General features: G+C 46.3%; 1 protein-coding gene across 5 annotated transcripts in view; it reads right to left on the bottom strand.

Moving 5' to 3' along the window:
• LOC129696328 (nucleolar protein 4-like) overlaps window positions 1-12,665 on the bottom strand; it is a 187,472-nt gene that overhangs the window by 17,654 nt on the left and 157,153 nt on the right. For all 5 annotated transcript variants that reach the window (XM_055634144.1, XM_055634143.1, XM_055634146.1 and 2 more), the window contains one exon: window positions 370-492. In XM_055634144.1, the coding sequence (XP_055490119.1) occupies window positions 370-492 (123 nt within the window). The remainder of the gene's footprint in view (window positions 1-369; window positions 493-12,665) is intronic.

The following is a 12,665-nucleotide window of genomic DNA, read 5'->3' as shown; positions in this document are numbered from 1 at the left end:
AATGGAGAAGCTCAAGAAACAGCAAACCCATTCATGATTAACTTTTGACACCTTGGCAAGGTCATTTATGTTTCATCCTTGCAATCGTCAGTGTTAACTTTCATCAAGTTGTATCTCAGCATCTTGTTTAACATGTTATATTTGAGTACTAGTATTTTAATTTTAATATCTATTAAAACCCCAATATGGGGATATGGTAACTCAGTTAATTTCTTTTCCAAAGAATGGAATCTCCACTATTCCATCTGTGATTCAGGTTACGTGTTCAGCACAAATAAGGACAATCACCTAAGGGACATATTATCATGTACTTTTTATATCAATTACACTGTAACCATATGAGACTCATTCAATTCTGAGACGAATTACCTGTTGCTGTTGACGTACATCCAGACGCATTCTCTTTGCTGCATTTCTGCTCTCGCTCTCACATGCGGTGGCCAATATGTTCTCTGCTACTGCAGAAGTGAGGTGCGAAGGGATGGGGCGAGACTAAAGAAAGAAACACAAAATATTATACTGGACTTGTAAAAGGTAATTAAAAGCCTACGCAAATATTTATGGACTATATTTCTGAAACAAGAACACCTGTTTGCTTCAACACAATGTGAGGCAAAAAAATAAAATTACTAACATATACAATTGACATTCAAGAGATCAAACCTAGCAAAGCCACACAAAGCTATCACAAGTATGTTTTTTTTCTGCTTAACTGTAGTAGGCTTAATTCAGTCTACTTTTCTCAGTTTCAGTTTTCACCAACTCTAAGCAGCATCCTTTGGGTTGACTGCTGCATAACTACTGCTGTGTTACAGAACTGCCACTTTCAACTCAAAGAACTTGGACTGCAAAAAACATATTATAGGCATGCTGCAATTTATAATCATACTGAATGCCACATTCAACATTACCATTTTGCTGACAGTTACCTTAGAAGTATTGGAAATAACAAAACGTTAATTCCTTGCTTCAAAACATGCAAACTATTTGCAAATAGGAAATTATAGATGTGGAATTGTGAATGATATGAGAGAAAGCATAAGGGTTAAAATATTTTTAAGGTGAAATAAACAGAATTGAATCTGACATAATTTGGTGGATTGGTTTTCATTAAAACATCATTCTCCATTAGGTCTTCATCATTTTCATCAAATTTGTTTTACCTGAAGATTGACTGCATCATAAATATTTTATTAAATTCACATTCATTAAATCAAACTCTTTTATGATACATCATTCAATTTTTATTAGAAAATACCATGCCCCAATGTTTAAACACTTTAACAATTGAGAGCTATTTTATTTTATACGAGTAGATGAAACACATGCAGGACATCTGAAATAAAGGCAGAAAATGCTGGAAATAACTGGTCAGGTCACATTCGTGGGAAGAGAAACTGAGATGGGAGAAACATAGTTAAATACTAGACCAAGTGCAGACCCGTTGGGTCTCTTCCCCCTAAGGGGGGAGGAGGAGAGGGGGGGAGAGGAGAGGGGGGGAGAGGAGAGGGGGGGAGAGGAGAGGGGGAGAGGAGAGGGGGAGAGGAGAGGGGGGAGAGGAGAGGGGGGAGGGGGAGAGGAGAGGAAGGGAGGAGAGGGGGGGGGGGAGGAGAGGGGAGGGAGGAGAGGGGGAGAGGAGGGGGAGTGGAGGGGTGGAGAGGAGTGGGGGGAGAGGAGGGGGATGAGGGGGGGGAGAGGGGGGGAGGAGGGAGGGGGGGAGAGGGGGGAGGAGGGGGGGGGAGAGGGGGGAGGAGGAGGGGGGGGGAGGGGGGGGAGAGGGGGGGAGAGGGGGGGAGGGAGGGGGGGGATGGGGGAGAGGAGAGGGGGGAGAGGGTATAGGAGAGGGGGGGAGAGGCGAGGGGGGGCGGGGAGAGGTGAGGGGGGGAGAGGCGAGGGGGGAGAGGAGAGGGGGGGGAGAGGAGAGGGGGCGGGGAGAGGAGAGGGGGGCGGGAGAGGAGAGGGAGAGGGGGAGAGAGGAGATGGAGAAGGGAAGAGGAGAGGGGGGGGGGGGGGGGGAGGAGGAGGGGGGGGGAGGGGGAGAGAGAGTGCCTTTTACTTCAACCCAAACCCAAACCCAAACAACCATTTGCAGGCAGTGCTTTTTTCCTCTAAACATATTTTCATTTTCAAACCAAATTAAGGATACTCACAGTGCTGTAGACATATGTCAGTGTCATTCAAAGCTCTGATTGAGACACACCACTTGCAGAGACTGATTGAGGCACACCACTAGCATAGACTGATTGAGGCACAACACTTCCTGGTTTTACAGTCCTTCCCCCTCCCTCCAGCAGGGGCAGCAGAGAGAATGGGGAATGTTGTAAAAACATTAATATCTCTGTCAATTTTCATCGACAGGAAAAAACCCTCGGCACACATACGGCGGAGGGGGGCTCTGAGCGAGGTGGCCAAAAATGACGGCCGTAGGTGGCGGCGTTCTCTCGGAAACTGCAGCACAGAAAGCCAAAACCGGTCAAGAACAGAGTTTTAGTAATATAGATTAACAGAGTTAACATTTCAGGTTGAAGACCCTTCATTAGAACTGGGAAAGAGACAAAAGAAGCTCATAAAGCTGTGGGAAAGGTGGAGGAGGGGATGTCTCTGATAGAGTAAACCAGCATGACTATGGGGATAATTTATAAATAAGGTTATCTGGTTAACGAATGGGAGTTTGACATAGATGAAAATACATAAACAAAATAATGTAGTAGTTACAAAATGCAGGGCAAGATGATGACAAGCTCGGTAGGTCAGGCTGGGAATGTCACAGAGTCATACAGCACAGGAGCAGGCCCTTGGGCCCAACTTGCCCATGTCGACCAAGATGCTCCATCTATACTAGTCACACCTGCCTGCGTTTGGCCCATATCACTCTCAACCTTTTCTATCCATGTGCCTTTCCAAATGTTTTTTCAATGTTGTTATACCTGCCTCGCCCACCTCCTCTAGCAAGTCATTTCATATACCTACCATGTGAGTTTCATATACCCACCTCTATATGAATCCCCTCAAATTCCTATTATATCTTTCCCCTCTCCATTTAACCCTATGACCTCTGATTCTTCTATTCTGGTCCTCCATCCTCAGAGGAAAAGAAAAGGGGGGAACAAAAAGTCTAAAAAAAGACAATGTTGGTAGCAAATAGTTACTAACAGTGATAAGGTAGGATGGTGAATCATGGGACTGTCCCGGCGCTTTTTTAGGTGACTGCAGGAGACTATGCAATCGCCACATGGTCGCCACATGTTCGCGGGTGGTTGCCGGGGAGTCGCCTTCATGGTCGCGACGAGTTCCCGCATTCTGGGAACTAGTCACGGCCTCATTATGGTCGCCGCTAATTTTTCAACATGTTGAAAAATTAACGGCAACTAGAATGAAACCACCATGAAGAGTAGCGAGAATTCTCGTGCCGTAGGTGGGTCGCCAGGAGGTCCTAGTGGGTTGCCAGGAGGTCGAATGTTCTCATAGGTTGTAGCCGGTGCTGACCGGTGAATTTCATTGGCTCATTAGGGAAAAAAACCGTCAGCAGTAGTTTTCAGAACCACGGATAACCAACCGGTAATATTAATTTCCGCCGAGCTTCACAGCCATGTATCTCTGGCTTCTTAAATGTTGGCTCCACTCCTTCTCCCTCCTTCTTCCTTTCTCTTTCCCACCCCCCCCCCCCCCCCCCCCCCCCCCCCCCCCCCCTCCTCCCCTCTTTTAAAGGACTTACTGTACACTGGGGAAAAAACGTAAGCAATGGTTACCAACCGGTAATGTTAAATGTCCGCCGAGCTTCACAGCCGTGGATCTCTGGCTTATTAAAAGTTGTCTGGCTTCTTAAAAGTTGTTTCCACTCCTTCTCCGCCCTCTTTTAAAGAGTTTAACGTACATGTGTGTCTGTATCAACTTGGCTTTGCACCGTTGAATTTCACTCAATTTGCACCAAGTGAATTTCACTCATACAGCGCTCCCTCCGCTTGCCCTGTCCCCCGCCTGCATAATGGGCTGGTGGTGTGTGTGTGTGTGTGTGTGTGTGTGTGTGTGTGTGTGTGTGTGTGTGTGTGTGTGTGTGTGTGTGTGGTGGTGTGTGTGTGTGTGTGTGTGTGTGTGTGTGTGTGTGTGTGTGTGTGTGTGTGTGTGTGTGTGTGTCCCACTCTGACAGTCGCTGGTTTTTCAGGCGAATGCCGGCAACTTGGCAGCAGTCGCCTGAGAAATCGCCTAAGTGGGAAAAGCCCATTAGGAAATGCTTACAACTCTTGCCTAAACAACAATTCCTTTGATTTCTAAAATGTATACATTGAAATACAGTGGACCAGGTATGCTTTTGCAATTTTGTGCTCTGAAGGAAATAATTTATTTCAAGACTTATTTATATTGGGTACATGCGTAGGCCATGCACCTTCAAATAAATGTGCAGGTCCTCCATACAGATGGGTACCTACACAAAAAGACCATCAGATATACACAATGGTGGATCTTATCATAATTTGTGTAAAATTCATTACAACACTGAACGCCAGTAAATAGCTTGGGACAGTTCCACTAAAACTGGACAATTTGAGAGCCATGACTTGCTTTGATGTTGATTAAAGAAGACTGGGCTCTTGGTCCAACAATGGGGAGAAGTCTGGGGTGTCGATTTTCTGGCAGGTCAGTTCTCAAAATATTTTATTTTCTCTTCACTTCCCTAACATTTCACTGCTCATGTTGTTAGGATCCCAATCTTGAATCTGCATCCACAAACCTCCATCCTGACACAGACAATAGACAATAGGTGCAGGAGTAGGCCATTCGGCCCTCCGAGCCAGCACCACCATTCAATGTGATCATGGCAGATCATCCACAATCAGTACCCCGTTCCTGCCTTCTCCCCATATCCCCTGATTCCGCTATCTTTAAGAGCCCTATCTAGCTCTCTCTTGAAAGTATCCAGAGAACCGGCCTCCACTGCCCTCTGAGGCAGAGAATTCCACACTCACAACTCTCTGTGTGAAAAAGTGTTTCCTCATCTCTGTTCTAAATGGCTTACCCCTTATTCTTAAATTGTGGCCCCTGGTTCAATACAATACAATACAATACGGTTTATTTGTCACATTGCACATAAAGTGCAAGTGAAATGAATATGTCAGCAGCGGTACAATGATAAAGAACACACACAAAAACACAATAAAAATTTAACATAAACATCCACCACAGCATTCATCACTGTGGTGGAAGGTACACAATTTGGCCAGTCCTCCTCCATTTTCCCCCGTGGTATGGACCTCAACTCTCCGCAGCCATTGCCGCGGGCGTCCAGATGGTAAAAGGACAAGGTACAAGTCCAGGTAAGTCCAGGATTGGCTCTTCCCCACCGGAGACCGCGGCTTTAAGTTGGTGTAGGCCGCAGGCCGGCGGTCGAGATTTAAAGTTTAAAGTTCCCGCCGCGCCGCAGCCAGAAGCACCTCAGACCGCAGGGCCGGCGGTCGAAGCTCCCCTCCAGGGGTGATGGTAAGTCGCCACCGCACCCGCGGTAGAGGTTGGCCGTGGGCCGGCAGAGATTTCTTCTTCTTCCCCCGGGTCCCCCAGGAGGGATCCCGGGCTGTAGACGCCGCGCCAGCTGGAGCTGTGCAGAACGGCGAAACGGAGTGCTCCCCTTCAGCGAGCCCCAGCGAGGGCTCACCCGCTCCACCCGCCGCTGAAGCCCAGGGCGCGTCTCTGGGAAAGGCCGCGCCGATCCTTGCTGTTAGGCCACGGGGGAGGTGACCCGGAAAAAGTCGCCTCTCCATGGAGGAGGCGGCCAAAACGGTTTCCCCCTCACCCCCCCACACCACCCCCCCACACAAAACACACAAAGAAACATTAAAAACATACTTTAAAACATACTAAAAAAAATTAAAAAGTTGAAAAAACTAACGCGCTACTGACAGGGCTGCCGCCATTGCAGCGCCCCCACCACTGGTTCTGGACCCCCAACATCGGGAACATGTTTCCTGCCTCTAGCATGTCCAAACCCTTAATAATCTTGTCTGTTTCAATAAGATACCCTCTTATCCTAAATTCCAGTATACAAGCCCAGCTGCTCCATTTTCTCAGCATATGACAGTTCCGCCATCCTGGGAATTTACCTTTGGGAACCTATACAGCACTCCCTCAATAGCATGAATGTCCTTCCTTAAATTCGGAGGCCAAAACTGCACGCAATACTTCAGGGGTGGTCTCACTAGGGCCCTGTACAACTGCAGAGGAACTCTTTGCTCCTATACTCAACCTCTCTTGTTATGAAGGCCAACATACCATTCACTTTCTTCACTGCCTGCTGTACCCGCATGCTTACTTTCATTGACTGATGAACAAGGACCCCCAGATCCCCATTGTACTTCCCCTTTTCCTTGACACCATTTAGATAATAATCTGCCTTCCTGTTTTTGTTACCACAGCGGATAACCTCACATTTATCCACATTAAATTGCATCAGCCATGCATCTGCCCGCTCACCCAACCTGTCCAAGTCACCCTGCATTCTCATAGCATCCTCCTCACAGTTCACACTGCCACCCAGCTTTGTCATTTGCAAATTTGCGAATGTTACGTAATCCCTTCATCTAAATCATTAATATAAATTGTAAATTATTTAAAAAGACATAACACACACTCCCCAAATGATCCTTCTCTCTAAGTCTCTATCCCCGATGCAGAACTTCTTTCAGAGTTACCTTTCAGTTTTCCCTTTATTTAATATTTATTTAAAAAGATGTGTTCCTTCTTTTAACATTTCCCCTTCCAGTAATATCCTAACTCCCTTTCTACACTGACTTCAGGCTTGTCCCCCACACTATCTTGCATCCTCCACCGCTCGTCCTCTCAACCAAGATTCAAGATTCAAGATTCAATTTAATTGTCATTTGGACCCCTTGAGGTCCAAACGAAATGCCGACACACTCCCATCTCTTGAACACACAATACAGTATCGTTAACAGGGGCACTTCACATGAAAATATCTGCGCCAGGAATTGATGCCAAAAGGGAAGGACCATCTAGGTTACCTTCAGTTATCATGATAGTCGAACAATACATTGTGAAAGACTGACACCAGAAATACCAAATTGCCAAATATCACTAGCTTGTAAAAAGTACCAAAACTCACATGTTTGGAACAGAACGTGCATTATTTAGCAGCAAGACATGGAAATGAGCATGAGTAACTCTCCAAACTCCTAAAACAATTCTAAAGATTACTGACAGCTGCAATCATCCATAAAACAAAAGTGGATTTCGCATGAAAAAGTATTTCAAATACATGAAACAATAAGCAAACATTTCACTAGAATAAGGAGAACAATGTTTGAAACTAAAGAAGCTAATATCTTTAGAGAAGGCAGTCTTAACACAAGATGAAACAGGGCTAATACCAAATAAGATGCATCACCAAATTAAACACAAGGCGTAGCCATGGGCACACGCATGGGCCCCAGCTACACCTGCCTCTTTGTCGGGTATGTCGAACAATCCTTGTTCAATACGTACCAGGGCCCCATCCCCAACCTCTACCTCCGTTACATCGACGACTGCTTTGGGGCCACCTCCTGCACCCACACACAACTGACTGACTTCATCCACTTCACCACTAACTTCTATCCGGCACTGAAATACACCTGGACTATTTCCGACACTTCCCTACCATTCCTTGAACTCACTATCTCCATCGCAGGTGATAGACTCCTGACCGACATCCACTACAAACCCACTGACTCCCATGGCTATCTGGACTATACTTCTTCCCACCCTGCCTCCTGTAAGGACTACATCCCTTACTCACAATTCCTCCGCCTACGCCGCATCTGCTCCCAGGATGAGGTGTTCCACACCAGGACATCTGAAATGTCCTCATTCTTCAGGGAATGGGGATTCCCCTCCTCCACCATAGATGAGGCTCGCACCAGGGTCTCTTCCATACCCCGCAACACTGCTCTCTCTCCCCATCCCCGCACTCGCAACAAGGGCAGAGTCCCCCTAGTCCTCACCTTTCACCCCACCAGCCGTCACATACAACAAATAATCCTACGTCATTTTCGCCACCTCCAACGTGACCCCACCACTCGCCACAACTTCCCATCTCCCCCAATGTCTGCCTTCCGCAAAGACCGCTCCCTCCGCAACTCCATTGTCAATTCTTCCCTTCCCTCCCGTACCACCCCCTCCCTGGGCACTTTCCGTTGCAACCGCAAGAAATGCAACACCTGTCCCTTTACCTCCCCCCTCGACTCCATTCAAGGACCCAAGCAGTCGTTCCAGGTGCGACAGAGGTTCACCTGTATCTCCTCCAACCTCATCTACTGCATCCGCTGCTCTAGATGTCAGCTGATCTACATCGGTGAGACTAAGCGGAGGTTGGGCGATCGTTTCGCCGAACACCTCCGCTTGGTCTGCAAGAACCTACCTGACCTCCCGGTGGCTCAGCACTTCAACTCCCCCTCCCATTCCCAATCCGACCTCTCTGTCCTGGGTCTCCTCCATTGCCAGAGTGAGCAACACCAGAAATTGGAAGAACAGCACCTCATATTCTGCTTGGGGAGCCTGCATCCATGGGCATGAACATTGAATTCTCCCAATTTTGTTAGCCCTTGCCGTCTCCTCCCCTTCCTTAGCCCTCGAGCTGTCTCCCCCCATCCCCCAGACCTCGCGCTCCTCCTCCTCCCTTTTTCCTTCCTTCTCCCCGCCACCCCCTATCAGTCTGAAGAAGGGTTTCGGCCTGACACATTACCTATCTCCTTCGCTCCATAGATGCTGCTGCACCCGCTGAGTTTCTCCAGCATTTTTGTGTATCACCAAATTTAGTTGTTCTAAACATATAGATATTGCAATATCTTAAGTGAAATGACATTAACAAACAAAGATAATAATATAAATATATATATTATAAAATATAAATAAAATATATATGTAAAATCATTAATACTGCATACACACGTATTGTGTATTAGAGATAGGACTGCTGTATACTTTGCATTGATTCAACATGATTTACACTTTGCACCAATATAGATACTATTAACAGTTCAAAACCATTGTTCAAATTGTTGTGTGAAGTAGCATCGGAGTGGCTAAGAATGCCTATTTGGTACCATTTTATGCCTTCATACAAGTTGATGCAATCACTGAAAAGCTCCCAACAGAATTGCTGAACAGAACACCTTTTGAAGTGTTATTGATAGTAAGTGTGAGAATAATACATCCTTTTCTATCATTAAAATGTCACTAACATTGTTATGCCAGTGAGTGGAGCTCTGGGCACATTTTTAAGTCAGCATGCAGAAAGATGTGTTTTGCTTGAGCAGCAAGTTTTGATGCTCTCTATTTGGTTTATTTTCAGAAAATGTACTTGTACAAATCATATGGAATATCCAGCACCGGAACCCACCCACAGACAAAACTGATAAAGCAGAATTTATTTCATCAATGCTACAAATTGAAGGAACTCAGGTGTTAGAAGAGGCAGGGGAGGCATTCAGTGATTGCCTTTACAAAATTCCAAAGCAATGAAGGCCACGTGTGCAAAATAAGGAAGAAAGGTTTGTGTAGCTCATTACTCCTATCAGTAAGGATAGAATCACTAACATCATAAAAAGACACACATAAAAAATACATCACACATCTCTGAGCTTCAAGAAAACAAGACATGCAGGATTGAAAATCATCATATTTCTCCATGGAGTGGCCCAATGCTCCATAAAATATATCCTTGATCATTACATTAATGGGCAGGTAGAATCCAGTTTACCACAACTATTAACAATATGGCGGTACAGTGCAGTCAAGCATGCAGGTTAGTGAGGAGATTACCCAACCATCTGCTTACATTTCTGCTTTTAGTAATTCAGGGGGTATATTAGGGATTTGTTTATCTATATTATTAAAACTCTTCTCTTGTTTGTGTGCACGTATATGTGTGTGTGTGTGTGTGTGTGTGTCATCAGGGAACAATCTGGTTAATTCCTATTTTCTTCCAAATGCTAGGCCACAGCCTTCCCATTTTCATACATCCTACTCACATTTTTCCCCTGGAGGCGATAAACATCTTCCCGTCGCATTTCCACCTATATTTCTGAACTTTTTGATCCTTGAAATTTTAAAAACAGCCCAAACACCCATTTTGAGAAAATAAAAATCCGACTGACATCACAATGCACTTGCAAGGCAGGATGGGACACCCCGGAGGGAGGGACATGCCAGCGCTCGCGGTGAATGAGTGGTGGTGGCTGCCGGCCGCCCGATACCCAGCAGCCACCGGGTGGTGGGTAGGCTGCTGCCGCGGGCCAAGCCTGGCAACTGGGCCTGGGCTGGAGCCGAGCCTGGAGCTGGAATGAGGGCCGAGCCCGCAGCTTGGGATGGGGCCGTGACCGGGGCCAAGAAAGAAGCTGCCGGTGGAACCAAGGATGAGCCCGAGTCCATGGACGGTGAAGTCGGAATCTGCACTGAAGCCCAGGCTTCAGTCAGGGCCGGGTTTAGTATGAGAACCAGGCCGAGCTCCAGGCTCTGGCGCTGCTCTACGACCTGGGTAGTTTTCTCCTCATTCCCCAGCACTTCATCCTCCATCTCTTCACCCTCCCTCTTCAATCCCTAAAGAGGGAGGGGGAGTAGAGAGGGAGGGGGAGAGAGATGGGGGTAGAGGGGGATTGGGGTATGGAGGGAGAGGGGTAGACAGGGAGAGGGGTGGAGGGGGAGGGGTAGAGAGGGAGAGGGGCAGAGAGGTAGGGGAAGAGGGAGGGGGTAGAGTGGGGGTGGCAGGGAATGAGAGTGAGGGGGAGGATGAGGGAAATGAGGAGGGAGATGGGGTGGGGAGTGGGATGGTAGAGGGAGATGGGGCAGAGGAGGAAGATGGGGGATGTGGAGGAGGGAGATGGGGAGGGGAGGAGTAGGGAGATGCCCCATATCTACCCTCACTCCCACCCTCTCTACCACCCTCCTCTCTACCCCCTCCCTCCCTCCCTATCTCTCTACCCACTCTCCCCCCCCCCACTCTCTACCCCCTCCCTCCCCCTCTCCCTCTCTACCTCCATCTCTCCCCCTCCCTACCCCAATCCCCCTCTACTCCCCTCTCCATCTCCCTCTACCCCCCCCCCTCCCTCTCTACCCCTCCCTCTTTAGGGATTGAAGAGGGAGGGTGAAGAGATGGAGGAGGGAGTGCTAGGGAATGAGGAGAAATGAGCCGCCATATATATATATATATATATATCACTCTATCATTTTGAAACACACACAACGCGTTATTGATCTCTTTTTGATGACGACAAAATGCCAATGATATAAAAAAATGTTTGCATCACCATGTTGATTACCACAATTTTGCCTGCAGCAATTAGGGGTAGAAATACACAATTTTTATTTCAAAGGTTCAAAGGTCAGTTTATTGTCACATGTACCATTTAAGGTACAGTCGAAACTCGTATTTGCACGTAACAAGACATTTTTTTGAAAAATCCCTTCGGAAACAGAGCTTCCTCTATCGCAACGTTTTAATCAAAATTGGACAAAATTCTAGTCAAGGTATGTAAGCAATTGGCTGATAGTGTTAGGTTACCAGGTGGATAGGATTAGGTTAGAATCCACAATGTTGCCTAAAAATATTGAGAATAAGGCAACAGGATACAAGGCTCCTGATGTCATCTAGTTCCAGTGACGTGCATTCTTTCAACCTAGCAATGTGACTATAAGCAGCACAATTCCTCTCTTTATGAATCTTTGTGTTATCTGTAAATTATTTATATATATATATATATATTCACATCCATAATTTATTGAAGAATAATTAGAATTCTCTAAAGTCATCAGCATTTTAGCACCAGAGTTATATCTGATGAATAGCTGTACAAATGCACCCATAGAAATAGGTCTTGACAATAAGTTGAATTATTTGATAACATTCACAAATTGCCTTTTGCCTTATATTCCTTCCTATCCTTATTCCTGTTCTAAAATATTGCCCATGAAGTTCACCTCCTGCTCCCTTAATCCTTCTAATACTAACCATCCATCTCCCATCCATGGCACTCAAAGTCGCTGATATTGTTAACAACTTTGACTTACCTCTCTTTCAAAACTATCATCAGCACCCGTTGAACAAAAACTCTTGCTAACTAGTGCCACATCCAAAGAATCATACAATCATAATGCACAGAAACTGGCCCTTCAACCCACCATATCTTTAATTATCAAATAACTACCTTTGCTAATCCTACTTACCAGCAAAAAAAACAAGGAAATGGAGATACATCGTTTCAGGTCGGGACTCTTCAGCAGACTCAGAAATGTCACCCTTCCACTTTCCTACACAGACGCTGCCTGCCAGCTAAGCTCCTGCAGCAGTTTGCGTTTTGCTTGCTCAAGATTCCAATATCTGCAGTCTCTTGTGCCATCTATTTACCAGCAGTAGGCCTATAACCTTCTTTGGTGCATGCAGTGCTCGTTCAAATATTTAGTTTTAGTTTAGTTTAGAGATACAGAGCGGAAACAGGCCCTTCGGCCCACTAGGTCCGCCAGCGATCCCCACATATTAACACTATCCTACACACACTAGGGACAATTTTTACATTTACCAAGCCAATTTACCTATATACCTGTACGTCTTTGAAGTGTGAGAGGAAACGGAAGATCTCGGAGAAAACGCATGCAGGTCACAGAGAGAGTGTTCACACTCCGTA

This window comes from Leucoraja erinacea, chromosome 4, assembly GCF_028641065.1.
Source record: "Leucoraja erinacea ecotype New England chromosome 4, Leri_hhj_1, whole genome shotgun sequence".
Classification (NCBI taxonomy): Eukaryota; Metazoa; Chordata; class Chondrichthyes; order Rajiformes; family Rajidae; genus Leucoraja; species Leucoraja erinaceus.
This window is presented reverse-complemented; position numbering and strand designations above follow the sequence as displayed.